The following is a 14478-nucleotide window of genomic DNA, read 5'->3' on the forward strand; positions in this document are numbered from 1 at the left end:
GAATCAACGTAACGATATCAGAAGCCAAACGACGTAGAAGATTTATTTTTGTTGACTTTAGGCGACCAAGTCTTGCACAAATCAATTCTGCTTCTTTGATTCCTCTCCGTTACATCTAAAAATACACTATTTCCACTTTCTGAAACGCTTCTTCTTATTTTTCCGATTAAATAGCAATTCGTCCCAAAGCCGATCCACAACACCCCAGTCGCGAAGCGGCTCTACGAAAAATCTCTGCCGCCAAATGACACGGACCGATTCGTCGGAAGGATCCGCTGTAAATGTGCCAATTGGCAGATCGAAATCGACGTCAGCCAGTTCGGTGACGAGTCAGGGTGCAAAAATAAAGGCGACGCCGCCACCATCGCCAGGGAAATCTTCCGCATCGACTGTCTCTTCAGTGAATCTGAGGCAGGGCGGATCACCGGATGCTCGTGGCAAACCACCTGTACCGAAGAGCGATGCCACATCGGTGTCCGCATCTAAGAGCATCGTGCCAGTTAAGTACGTGAACAAGGATTTTCGAAAGTCGACGTTAAACATGGAGAATGGCGACCCGTCGCAATCAAAGTACAGCAGGAAGAAGAAGAATCAACGAAGCATGTCCGTCAGCTCTCAAGATTCGCAGTCCGAACCGAACTCCGAACCGAATATCCATCGTCCAGCTGCCCCCTCGGAATCGAGCTCGAGTTCCGTGAAATCGAATAGATCGAGGCTGAGAATGCCATCATCCGGTACGTCGTCGAAGAGCATCGGTAGGAAAAGCGAGTCGACTAGTTCGTTGAGGCCGGAAAATTCGAGGAGCAGCTCGAAATCTCCTTCCGGGAAGAGAAGCAAGCAAGACGGAAGCTCGAGTTCCAGCGGCGTTAGCGAGTCGAATTCTTCGAATTCGTCGAGCAGCGAGGAGGAAGACGATAATAAACAGACAAGACCAGGATCGAGACGTCGTAAAAGGAGAACGTCAAAATCTCCTTTCTGCGAGAAAAAAGGGAAGATAAGCGCAGGGTCGTCGAGGACGAGCGTTTTGGCGTCATCCACCGACGAAATGTCTTTGACGATGGACAAACCGCCCAGACCGCCGTCTAGTCCCAGATCGAAAAGCGATCGTTCAGGGAAAACGGAGGAGGCTAAATCATTCCTGATGAGGGCCCTCGCACCAGTGACGAATCTTTTCAAGAATAAGCATCAAGATTCCAGCGAGTCGGGTAAATCAGGTGGTTGGCTGGATTCCAACGAGGAGAGCACGGACGCGAAGAAGTCAGAGCAAAACGGTACGATCGCTTTATCGAAGAGTCTATCGAAGAGCTTCAGTTTCACGAACTCGGAGAAGAACGACGACAAGAGACATTCTAGCGTGAGGATCAGGCGGAATTTTTCCGGGGAGCAACCGTGGTGGATGGATCCGAACTCCGACAATGTTCCTGAAGGCGTCGAAACGGGAAGCGTGTGCAACGAAGATATCAGTCAAGAAACGACCGTCAGTAGTACCTTACCTGACGATGGTAAGTCAGCGTTTCCAAATTTTACATTTGAAATAAATTTTCGGTTAAATGTGGTTTTTTATTTTGATACACGTAAACGAGGGATTTGGTTTGAGAAATTGGATGGAAGCTATATTTATCTGACATATAGTGTTTACGTGCTTACACATACTATTCCGAATCTTATGAGAAAGAGCTTTCAGAATGTAATATATTATTACGATTTCAAAAGAAAAAAAGAGACGGGCGGTTCATTCGAAACTTCGTCTAAACGTTCGTTTTTAACTTCCGTTGCAAGTTTGAGGATTTTATAAATGTTACAAGCGAGTGAAGAAAGATAACACACATTTTCTAAAGTTTCCTTTTCACCTCTGGTCGTATTGGAAAAGCTACTAAGAACCCGCGTTCATAATTAGCGAGGGAAAAGTACAATTATATCAAAATATAATAAACATAACCACGCGGGAAAAATATAACAAATTTATTTCTGTTGAATTGTCTACTTTTACGTTATTTAGTTATTAAACAAAATATATTAACATATTAAATAGTTATTAAATAGCTAAAAAAATGCAAAATCAAATACAGAGATGTGGAATTGGTGGACAGCAAATTGAATTTTTAAGTTGTTCCTTTACAAAAGAGAAGACGTAACTTATTGTTTCTACCTTAGAGGCATTACATATTTTCGCAAACATCGTAAATTACCAATAGTTCGTGTACTCCAAAACGTCTTATTTCTCCCTCTGTAAATCATTTTTAGACGTATAATTCGATCTTCTCAGCTTCGAAAGCAAAAACATAGTTAGTGCGATTCGCGTAGATAAACCACTTCCCCTAATTGTATGTTCCCAGGCAAATTTAAATACAAAGTGTGGAGACAAGAATCAGAGGAACGAGCTTGGTGGTTAGATTCAAACGACAGCGCGGCCTCGGAAGATGCGAGGAAACAGTCGACAACGATTTTAAGACAAGAATCAGGAGAGAAGGCTTGGTGGCTAGATTCCAATGATAACGTCCCGTCGGAAGAAACGCAGAGACAATCTTCCGCAACAGTTTTAAAGCACGATTCGGGAGATAGGGGTCGTTGGTTAGACGGAAATGACAGCGTCCTTTCGGATGATGCCAAAAAACTGTCGCGACCGACGATATGGAGACAAGAATCGGGGGAAAGAGCTTGGTGGTTGGATGCAAACGATAGTGTTCCGTCGGAGGAATCGAAGAAGCAATCGTCTATGGCGTCTCCTGTTTCGAAACGAGAGTCGAGTCGTTCCAGTACTCGGTCCAACGAACGAAGAAATCGACTCAGGCACCAGCAATCCGGCGAACAAGCATGGTGGATGAACGACAATCCTGAGAACGTACCTGAAGGAGTCGAAGTCATTCCTGTCGCTACAACGCCTACGCAAAAAAATAATAGCTACAATGATGAAGTGGACGACAGTCAAACGTACAACAGAAGTATAAATAAAGTCAGGCATATCGAGTCTGGTGAGAAGCCATGGTGGATGGATAGCTCGTCAAACGTTCCTGACGGTGTCGTTAAGATTCCTATAGAAACGTCGAACAGCACCTCCGATTCCTCCGAATCGTTCGAGAAAATCGATATTGGCGTTAACCCTGAACCTGAGATATACGCGAAGAGAAACCTTTCTAGATTCCCTATCGAGTTTCCGCCACCGCCGCCCGATGAGCCGCTTGGGGATCGCGCCAGTCCTGAAGGGGTAAACTGATCATATATCGTATATTATTCATTTAACGGTCCCCTAACTGACGATGCTATAGATATAGAACTCGATAATACGCTACGTCGTAAATCTTTAACGTTGCGTGCCTTACATCGATGAGAGAATGAAGTCTTTAACTTAATTGATCCTTTGATTAAGAAATCAAATGACTTCCGTGAGAGGCTCTAAAAAGGATAATGTGTGAAAATTGTTCTTACATTGTGCCGTCTTTAGGATATGCGCATTAAATTATCGTGTGAATTTCTTCCGTCTAATGTAATATTGTATACATTCGTAAATAATCTTTTCCTTTCTTTTCTTTATATATACTTTAATGTTAAGTATCTTGTTAATTATAATTGCTAATATTCTCGTTAACATTTTCCAAAAGATGAACACTTTCATGATCGAAGCCACTGATAATATACCAATTTCCTAAATTCGCTTCAACAATAACTTCGAGGGCATTTCAACTAAAGTAAAATCAAATTATCAAACAAAATAGCTGGGAAATATTCAATTACCATTCATGAATTAAATGTTACTTTATTTTATTTCAAATAAGCCTATGTATTTTGCAGGTGGAGAATCCTCCAGATCCGCCTGACAACTATGGCGGACGCGATTCGCCTTACGACAATGTTCAGACGACACCCCGAAGATCGTCGCCAAGGAAACGACCTTCCACGTTACCATTGTTCATCGGCCAGCACACCAACATCGACGATTTATTGGGCGACGCGACCACCTTGTGTCCAAGCCCTGTCTTGTCTCGAATTCGTAAACGCGAACGCATCGGCGAGGGTGAGTTCTGAATGAATGTAACACGATTTAGGTTCGATCGTAGACGTATGCGAACGACTGTTATTTGAATTACCGATTGTGTGCCGGATACGGTCGGTGTAGAGTTTAGAGCAGTTTGAGACTAGGGTTGTTAACGAGAGAACGTTGTCCCTTTGAAGAGAAGCAATAGCATCCATCCTTTTGGGAATTGCGGTAAGCTCGATGGATGGGTGCTGAATCGTGGATAAGCCCGTGCACACAGATACGTATACTATTTAAAGGGCAACTGATAGGATTAGAGAGTAGTTGGTACGAACACATTCGGATGATTGTAATTCCCCTGCTGAAAAGAAATTTGGGTTAGCGGGTAGCCAACCGTAGCTGGAGATCGTTCGTAATTGTCAGGGATATTGAAGAAGATAGTTTCAGATCTGCCTCGTGGAAGGCAATTGCAATGTTCTTGTAATATCGACGTACAAAGTACGACGAATGATAGATATATTTGATATATTGTCAGTGTAGATTCGGCAGAAGAGAGTTCAGAATGCGAAGAGATAGACGCCACCCAAGTGATCATCCACGACAGCACTCCGCAGACACCGGTGATACAACGACGACATCGGTACGTTTCATGTCGATAATCGAACGTGAATTCCGAAACTCGTGGATGCTTGATTGTAATTAAGCAATTTTCTTCAGGGACAACGAGAGACCTCAACCCGACGGCTACATTCCGGTAAGTTTTTCTAACAATTTTGTTTCTCTTTCGCTTTGTCAACATTACGACGTCAAATTAGAGGTGACGCTGTACCATCGAACAAATATGGTATTCTTTCATTTACTTTTCTTCATTTCAACCATTTCTCTTATCACGAATTCTTTGGAAAGTTTGAAAAGCGTGCAGGACAATACGGTATACACTATACTGTTTGAAGTTTCATCACTTTGCCGTTCCACGCGAAAGAACGGAAGGGAACGCGAAACAAGCAACAAAACTTCCGTTTCTTCGTTTCTTCTATAGCTTTCCAGCGAGACGCGGTTCTTCGCGCTCGCTATTCGCGTGCAATTCTTTTCATCCTGATCAGTAGCTGAAGGAAAGTGGTGTGTAGGTGGCCGTGGATAGGAGAGCGAGTACTCGAAAAAGCCAGACAAACAAAGACGAGAAGAGGGTAGACGACATCCCGGAGGAGTGTTAGTGCGCGCGACATTATTGTTTCTCATGAGGGATGTGCGAAAAGAGACCCTCCTTTACTCCAGACTCCCTTTCCTTTCCTTTTTTTTCCTTCCGTTTTGCACGCAAAGTGCTAACAACAAAGAGGTCTTCTGGAATCACTTCCCCTTTGCTCGCAACTTTCGTCGGTCGTCTCGGAACAGACCAAATTCTCAATTACGTCGCGGTAATTTGCAAAATTCCGTGAAAGCTTGTAAACTATTTTAAATGCTATTAGAAAAATGATCAGTCTCAAATAATATATAATAATCGAAAAAATAATCCATTTACTTTAAATTTCGAACAAAACTAGAAAGCTTCGCGCATACGTCTTCGAATAACGATATTTTACTCAGACCTTATATAGTGTCTATGCCAAAACCATTGACGTAAAATTCTAAAACTATGGGTTATAGAAAAGAATTAACTTACAACAACAACGAGAACGAGAAATCTTTTGTCCTCTCGTTTCTCAGTCGACGAGTCACTCATATTTTCCCGGAGCACTATAGAGTTTTATCGCAACGGTGGCACCCTCTTGCACGAGCTACCTCCCATCACGTTTCTATAGGTCCAGCAGCCCCTTTTGTGAGCTTGTCACCCTCGTGGGGTTTCGTAGTAGCGGGACAACAATGAGCACAGCCGTACTTACGGTTACGCTCTACGTGCTGCGCCAGCTGATTATTTTTTCACCGCACAATTACCAGCCCTGCCGTTTCATTTGGTTTCTCCGTACCCACGCAAACCTCTGTCTCTCTTTCTCTCATGAAAAGCTCCATCCTTGAAAACAACGAATCGCCGAGTGGACCCATGTTCCCTGACTATCTTTGCGGAAAATCGAAAAGAGAGAGGAAAAGAATAAGATAAGTACAGCTTAAATGGGCTCCATAGAAGACGGGTCAGTCTGACCGGCTGGATAAAGTTTGTTTGACGATAATATTGTCGGTTTTTGGCTGTTTGGGTTAGAAAGTAACGCGTTCGTTTGCTATATGGACGTGTGTTTCTCGGTTTGTTCAGCGCGTCTTAAATGGAATGAACACGCCGTCTGTTTTCTAATTCCCTTCCTTATCGCAGAAATCCGCGATTTTCCTTGCAAAATTTACCTACTCCGTGGTTACTTCTCCTTTTCGAATTGTACACGAATTGGCCGAATTGGCAGAAGTAATTCTACGCGCAAAGAATGTCCACGAGCTTTTGTCAACTGAAGAGCTCATAAGAAAAACGACTTAGGTCCATGCTTGTTTTTCTTCAAGAAATCAGAAAACGATCTAGTATTTTTATTTTCAATTTTTTAAAATAAGATATCCATCATGTTAGGTAATTTTTCCTCTATTCTTGTCGTAATTATATTGTAAAAGAATTATATCCAAATAAATTATGGAGTTCTGGCCTTTTTGTATGAAATACTTTGAAATTACGCAGAGCGCTTATAATCAAATGTTTCTGTGCAATAACTGAAACAGCAATTATATAAAGTGCGATTAAACACATTAAGAATCTTGAAATGAATTTATCTGTATGATTACTGTATTTTTTCTCGCTTGCAATAATATTATTGGAACATTTTCAAGTACCGATAAATTAACGTAATACTGATATTAATCTGCAATTATCTCGAAATTTAGATGTGTGAACGTTTATTTCAAAACATCTAGCACGAATGAAGTATTACTCTATGTATACGTGTATCTAAATTAAACATTACATCAGCGAAATAATGAATCATCGGTTGGTTCATTAAAAAGTAAGATATAAAAGATCATCGTTTAAATTGCTTCTGGACGACGATGATGAATTAATCTTTAATAAAAAATCAATTAATAATAACGATTTGTTAACGTATATCTAAAATTACACTGTCAGTGATAAAAAAACGTAATCATCTACACATAAACAATAACTGAACAAATCGTCTTTCAAACATTTTATATACTTTCACCTTCTGAGAAACGCACATCAATATTCCTGGCCAATCGATATTTACACAATTCATAACAGGAGATTAATTTAAATTATCACACCAAATTGTTATCGGTACATAATTTTATTTATGCAACAGCGGTAAACAGCAATTTTGGTAATAAAGACAGCAAATATTGTCTTACGGCATCGTTCCAGGGTGTCCTTTGTAGCCGGGACGGAATAGGGAGGGGGTTGACCGCACGGCGGCGCCACTGTCGCCTTAGTGGCGACAGGTGTCCGTGGCGTTCAGTGTCGCGGCGGCCGCTCGCGAGGTAAGATACATTGTTGATTGTGTATTTTTTCTCTCATTTTCTCTCTTATCCAGTTTTATGATTCCGCGTTATTTTCGTTCACGTATCGTCGATTAATGTGCATATCTTGACGAGTGTCGTACGCGATTACGGATCAAGGTGACGCGCGTTTCCGTGCGCGGGAAGCGCGCGTGTCGTTCGCGCTCACTCGAGCTGAGTTTTTGTCGCGCAGACTCCGGTTCGACAGTTCGTTTACTGTATATATCGTTGTTCTCCTCCCGGCTCCTGGTGCAGACACTGCTCCAAAAATCGAACATCAACGGCTGGCCGTTACGATCGAGCGATGTCGTTCGATAACTGACCAGTCAGTGCCACAGGTAACGTGAAATTTATTCCATCAATTCGACGTACGTTTGAAAGTGACATTGAAGGAGCTGTCAATTCATTACGAATACCATACGATGATAGCATAAATGAAACTTCTTTGTGAGTCACAAGGGCACTCCAATCGATATTTCTCTGGAATGTCTCGACTAGTTCGGATAGGTTACCGCTGCTACTGGGGCGTGTTATTTATTTTGGAGGTTAGGTTAGTTATGTAGCTTTTAACCACAGGTCTGGTTTACGAAGTTCTCTCGACTTTTTTGTCTGGATCTAACGTGTACGATTGTCAATTAATTGTTGTAGTTCGTAAACACAAGAAACGTATAAATTTGTTGATACGATTTTCGGGGATTTTCGATTGATTTTCGTTTTAACGATCATGTTGTATAAGTTTACCGACCGTTTTAAGTTTCACATTTGTACGTTATAAATCTATTGCGCTTAATTTTTTCTTACATTATTATGAAAGTAGTCGAATCAAGCTCAAACTGTTTACCGTTTCGAATGCTTTCTGGAAACAGTCCGAGTTCCACGGCCGTTCCAGGAATCCTGTCAAAAGAGAATTTGTATTTCTAACGAAAAGTCGACTCGCATATAAAATAGACAGAGAAAGCAACGCCGGGTCGGTGAAATTCCTTTGATAGCGGCATACCGGCGAGCATACCGAAAAGTTGGCACCGGCCGTGGAACGGTCGAGATTGTCGCCGGGTCCGCGCGAAAACATCGGTCCATCGTGGATTTGTTGATGCAGACGAGTTTGGAAATCCTCTTAAGCACGATCTTACGTTACGATCGCATCTTGATCGTGAATCTTTCGTCGACTACAGGCACGATTACATTCGTGGCATGGCGCAGACTCGTTTTCCCTTCTATCTTCCTCCCCCGCGTTTCCCTTCTCCCTTCTCGCCATTTTCTTTCTCTCTTTCTCTTCCCCTCTGTCGTCTTCCATCTCTCTCTTTCCCTAACTACTATCTTTCTTTCTCGCTTATTCGGTATTTCTCTCTCTTTATTCTCCATCTCTCTCCTTTTTTTCTGTCCTGTGAGCACCATCGAGCCGGTTCGCAGAAGAGCTAGCCCATGCAACGGGTAAGAACAATGCGAATAAGAGAGGATGACAAGACTGGTTGGCATGCGTGGATAATTGACACTTCGTAAATTTGTTCCGTACGAACGTTGATTTTCTCGCGATTGCTCCTCGAATTGACTGTCGGTGTGAAACGTAGAGATGAAAACGTGAGAATCGATGTCGTTTGATCCATTTTTGTGACACGAACGAATCGGCGGGGCACGGTATTGCGATTCACTGGACACCGTGTAGAAATTTCGCGTCATGCGCGGAGCGTGGAAGATCGATGTTTTTGTATAATACTTCTCGCGCGCGAGATAGGTAGGACGCGACGAATCTTATATGTTGGTATACGTAGATGTATTTGAATTGTGTATATAGAAAATCCGGGGCAATTAGTGTGTTTCGTAAATATTTTCGTAGATTTTGTTTGTCAACACTGTTCCCTATTATAGCGAAGAAAATGCGTATGATTTATTAATTTTGATGGATATCGGAATTTTATGGGATAATTTGGTTCATCGCGTCGTAAAGTAAGGTTGAAGAACGCACGGTATGTCAGAGCGTTCGTAACCTTGAAGGTAAATGAAAATTACCTCTTCCGATCATTCCACTTTCGGCCGACAAGCCGACAGACGAGTGAAAGGAAAATCTAAAGGTCATCGACCGTTTGAAAACGACGCGGTTTCTTATTCACCTGGTCACCGGAGTCAAAGGTTGTTACAGTTTCTACATTGTCACTTTTGCACGTACGAACCGTAAACGTCGAATACGATTTATTCAGTTTATTTTTTATTATTTCATAACACGTTCTTGAACATGTATTTTTACAAAGAAATTTTAAGAAACTATGTAACTAAAAAAAAAAAAAGAAAGAAGATATAAAACTATTTATATTTTCCTTGTTAATATTTCCATCGTAATGTCAATGATATTCACGTTACCATTAAAAACCCACTTTCCAGATACTCACTTCAAACCGATCGATCGATGGAAGAGCGCGAAAAGCTGCAGGGACAAAATAGCGGCACTTTTTCCTCCGTCACGAATCTCCATCGTCGCTCAGACAAAAATAAATCGGCAGCTTTCCACGGTCGCTCGCGGTGTGCCTCTCTTTTTCTCTCTTTCTCTCTCCTGTTCTCATAAAACAAACTCACGAACGGATGAGAAGTGGTCGGAGTAGAGAAAGAGAATATCGGTTCACCGCGATCAAGGTATTCACGTGAGCCTCTGTTTCGTCGTCGAGCCGGTAGACGCGAATGGAACGTGAGGAGGAAGAAAGAGACACGGGGAAAAAGGAACAGAGGGCTGGCGTGAACGGTGGAGACAGCGCGTTAGAGAAAGAAGGAACGAGAGCAAGGTTCGTTTTCTCGGTTGGTTGTAGCCGGCGACTCGAATGAAAATAAATCGGCGGTACGACGAACTGGTTCGTGCGTTCGCGTAAAGCGGTCGTGCGGTCCGGTAAAACAGAGACAGAAGGAAAGAGAAAGAAAAGACGTGTATAGAGTGCGAGTGAGAAAGAAGGAAAAGGACTCTCGCGACGCGAAACAAGCCTGTGTGTTGCCTTCTTTGGATCGTGGAAAAAAAGACCCTATCGGACAACAATCGGCCGTTACGGTCAAGATACAGAGGGCCCGCGAGATGTCTCTGACGTGCCGAGTGCAGTATCTGAATGACGTCGATCCGTTTGCCTATGCGAGCTCCTATCCGGAGCCACCTAGGCCGCCTGTGCACACCTTCAGCGCGACCTTGCCACTAATTAACCAGCTCGCAGCGGTGCATCGACTTCTACGGGCGCCTCATAGGGTGAGTTCATCTTTCTCGCTCCGCAACGACAGCGTTCCTCTTAATTCATCGTTTATCGAGAGATCGAGAGCGAGGGCGAATTAATGTTCCATCAAGCGGCCCGCGGCGCCGCCATGCGGTATCTATCGCGAAAGTATAATTCATAGGATTTTTTGCGCGCCGCTAACGATGTACTTGATTGCTTAAAAACCAACACTTTTCATTTGCTCTTTTTTCTGTCCTTTCTTTTTCACTCTTTTTCCCCCCTCTTTTAGTTTAATGGTTCGAAGTCTCTTACACGACCATGCTTGCGTTAGATGTTAGACTTAAGCGAGGGGGAATTCAACGACCTACGTAGGTCGGTTAGAACGAACGATGGCAGATCCAGATTCGAGTGGCACTGCTGTGGAAATTTATCAAAAGCGTTGTTCAAATTTCGATGATTCCATAAGGATTGGTATTATGTTCTATATATCTTATGCAGAGTTCTACGTATGACGCTGTCACTTGATAACATATTTGATATTTTAAAAGATGCAACATAGTAAAATTAATTAATTATTCGATTCTCTTTTGTCTAACTGTAAAACGACAACGTTGTCTGTTCCAAACATTAACATCCTGTTAAACGACAAATAGCGTACTGAGAATACATTATCACTACGTAAAAGTGTTAAATTACTATGGTATAAAATGACCACGAACGCAACCATTTGATAAAGTCCATTCACAGCTATTAAAGCGTCTTACAAAGAAATCGTCGAGCATGTTCGTCATCTATCGCTTACGTTCGCCTCGATAAACGACGTAGATGAATAGCTATGGGAAGAATGCCACGGTAGGTGTTTAAACAAATGTTTTACGATAACGGAAAAATATGGCACGGCTGCTGGTATGGTAATGCGAGGAGATCCATCTGTAACGGAACCTCTTTGAGGGCCGGGGGGACAGAAATTATTCTCATCGTCAGACAGGATTCTCGTTTAATGCTGCCACTTGCTGCCAGTATCAAGGATTCTCGAGATCGCAGAAATTTCCCGCCAGGGACAGGTTTCCTTTTTACTCAACCCTCCCTTAACGTCTGCCTCGACGTGTAATACGTACACGGAAATATATTTATATCCCCGGACAAAATCGCGCCGGAGAGGGATGAATTTTCTTTCCTTGATATTAATATTTATGAAATCCGCCCTGATACCAGTCGGCGTAATGTATGCTTGAAAATTTCAAATAGCCCGAGTTACCGCACCACGGTAGCACCGCGGAGGAATAGTCGAATGAATTTTTTCATTGAAGTTCGCGAGGAAGTACTTACCGATAACTCTAGCTCTATCAGGCCATTCCATAGTAATGTTGTTTCTTACTTTGCACTTTGAATTTCTCAGATAGAATGTAACGGTCACTGTATCAGGGTATGCATATTTACAGTTGACGATTAGAAAAATTGCAAATAGCACCAGTATATAAATGCGCAATGCTAATGAATCAAAAAAGAAATTTTGTTCTATCGATGGAATGCAACGATATAGTTCGAAATGGTAGATAGAACGTTTTAACTAAGGAACATGGTAAAGATCATACAAGTATAACAAGAATACGCATTAGATATGGAAATTTCCTTCGGTTAAACTTGAAACAAGTTTTCTTGAGACATAGATTTCAGATTGTACGTTCACATATTTATTTAATCATTTTCTGAAACAATCTTAAATCCTAAAAGAATGTAACAAATACATTACATCCGCGCAATATTATGAACTGTTCGAAAACTTGTGGTGAAATCACTTTCGAAGTATCTCTACTCTCCGATGCCCGGAGCACCGATTAGATTAATTCCCAATCAGAGTACCATTAACCAAACTACCCATCCTGAAACTTTCTTCGAAACCACGTCTCTTGGTATCACGATGCGGCTCCCCGACGATTTAAGACGACTGCTGATATTACATTGAATCAGTGGAACGGAGGAGGGTCGATGCGATAAATTATATCGTCGAGGGAAAAATGGACGGAAAGTGTGGCCGGATGCGAGGCGAACGATCCTCGTGGCGTTTGCCGAACTTCACCTTGGGCCGAGTAATTCTTCAAAATTTATTATTAGATGTTCGTCGCGCGATATCGAGGCAGCGGTTGCACGCTTCTCAAAGTCGTCTGGTCGGCTAACTATTATAAATCGACGTTATTAAGCACCTAGCCAATGGAGAAATATATGCTTGGCGTATTACGACAGTAAAGAGGGATGAGAGAGGGAGAGGGGGAGATCATAAATTTCGCGCGCGTAACTATATTCATTAATGGCCAGGGGATCTTGTGGGATCTTCTCCGGTTGTCGTTCCCTCAGTTGCTGCTGTTTCTCTCTCTCTCTCTCTCTCTCTCTCTCTTTCTCTCTCTCTCTCTCTCTTCCTCTCGCGCACCAAGAGAATCCGATTGCGTATAGCTGCGTGGCGTTCGTGGCTCCGCGACCTGGCACGTTTACGTGTTTCATTCATTGGATCGCGCGAGCGTGCTTTGCGTAAACCCGAACAGCATATATGCACATACATACATACATACATAGATACATGCAGCCGCGATCTCGCGGATAGCTGCGGCTTCGTGCATTCGCCACCGGCTTATCTTTCGGTGATTGTTACTGTTCGCTCGCCGCGTACTGCACGGTAATTAATACCGGTGTAGGCACGCTGAATGTGTAACGAACGATGCCGCACGATTGATGTTGCATAATTTTTGCCACGGTATGCGGAGAGAATTTTAAATTCGTCTAAGTAAGAATTATTATACAGAAAGCGTAAATTAATAAGCAAGAAAGAAAGAGTAATAGAGAGACAATAGGGATAGAGTGTAGTAGACAGCACGCCTTCCAGATTATTGCGATAGAACTTAAAAGAAGAAGTTAGAAGAGAGAAGGACTTAAAAGAAGACAGTACTTGGATCAAAAGAATAAAGGAAGAATGCGTAAGCTTAAAACTGAAAGGAAACAACAAAACGAAGAGGGACAATGGTATCGTTCTTGAAAGAGATCGGTTGTAAGGTACGCGTGACAGCGAAAATAGGATTAAAATGGGGAAAGTCTACAGGGAAAAGATGAAAGTTATGAGAGAGAATAAGAAAAGTCAATACGTCAACTTTTTTACATTTTTCCAAAGGTCCCAACCTATGAGCGTCAGGTCTGTTCGTAAGTATTTACTATGATTCGAACATTCCTCTATTAGAATGTCTCGAAACATTCATAGATCGCGCTATATACTGTCTTTGCATACGGCACAAATGTAACTCATGGACGGAGAATAAAAGATACCAGAACCTTCGATTATTTCGCTCGCGCAATATTCCAAGAGTGGGTCATTAAGTATAAACAGGTTTCCACTCCAATTTATCATCTCGCAAGCGTTTTCTTCCTCCCTCTACAGATAAGATTTGTTCCTATTAAGCATCTACAAACGTTTCGAACGAATAAAACTCCGATATTCTATTACTCTTCTTCGATTGGCCTGGCAATTTTCAGCCCTTCTACAATTACCGAATTCAAAGTTTTTTCTAGTTAGGAAACAAATCTTTCTCTAGTTAACGTCGCAAGAATGTGTTAAAACAGTTGATAATCCAGTTTCTCGGAGACTCTAGATTTCCAAGGTCTCCGAGGCAGCTCATTGTCATCGTACGTAGAACTCGTTGGGCGCTGGTCCGTTACACGGTGTCGCCTATCATTTTGACAGCCAGCGCTGGAACTGAGCTCGTGAGAGGTCCAGGTCGGTCGGCTGTGTCGCGGTCGCGAAAGTGGTTTTACGATCATGTCCAGATAGCTTTGTCGTCGTGACACCTTTGCGGTGCT

The 14478-nt window shown here is 42.4% G+C and overlaps 2 protein-coding genes across 6 annotated transcripts in view; both read left to right on the forward strand.

Annotated features, from left to right (window-relative positions):
* The window catches only part of LOC126874566 (treacle protein-like), a 38235-nt gene extending 28024 nt beyond the window's left edge, over nt 1-10211 (forward strand). The window contains exons 5-11 of one of the 3 annotated variants that reach the window (XM_050636804.1): nt 175-1502; nt 2337-3205; nt 3790-4012; nt 4514-4613; nt 4691-4727; nt 7320-7435; nt 9830-10211. In XM_050636804.1, the coding sequence (XP_050492761.1) occupies nt 175-1502; nt 2337-3205; nt 3790-4012; nt 4514-4613; nt 4691-4727; nt 7320-7435; nt 9830-10010 (2854 nt within the window). In that variant the 3' untranslated portion in view covers nt 10011-10211. Of the gene's footprint in view, nt 1-174; nt 1503-2336; nt 3206-3789; nt 4013-4513; nt 4614-4690; nt 4728-5100; nt 6594-7319; nt 7594-9829 lie in introns of those variants that run through there. The other 2 variants (XM_050636805.1, XM_050636807.1) reach the window with 2 other exon arrangements.
* Nucleotides 10212-10232: 21 nt separating this feature from the next.
* Nucleotides 10233-14478, forward strand: part of LOC126874592 (FH1/FH2 domain-containing protein 3) — a 241936-nt gene continuing 237690 nt past the window's right edge. For all 3 annotated transcript variants that reach the window (XM_050636828.1, XM_050636840.1, XM_050636834.1), the window contains exon 1: nt 10233-10670. In XM_050636828.1, the coding sequence (XP_050492785.1) occupies nt 10506-10670 (165 nt within the window). In that variant the 5' untranslated portion in view covers nt 10233-10505. The remainder of the gene's footprint in view (nt 10671-14478) is intronic.

The sequence above is a fragment of the Bombus huntii genome, chromosome 2, assembly GCF_024542735.1.
Source record: "Bombus huntii isolate Logan2020A chromosome 2, iyBomHunt1.1, whole genome shotgun sequence".
Lineage (NCBI taxonomy): Eukaryota > Metazoa > Arthropoda > Insecta > Hymenoptera > Apidae > Bombus > Bombus huntii.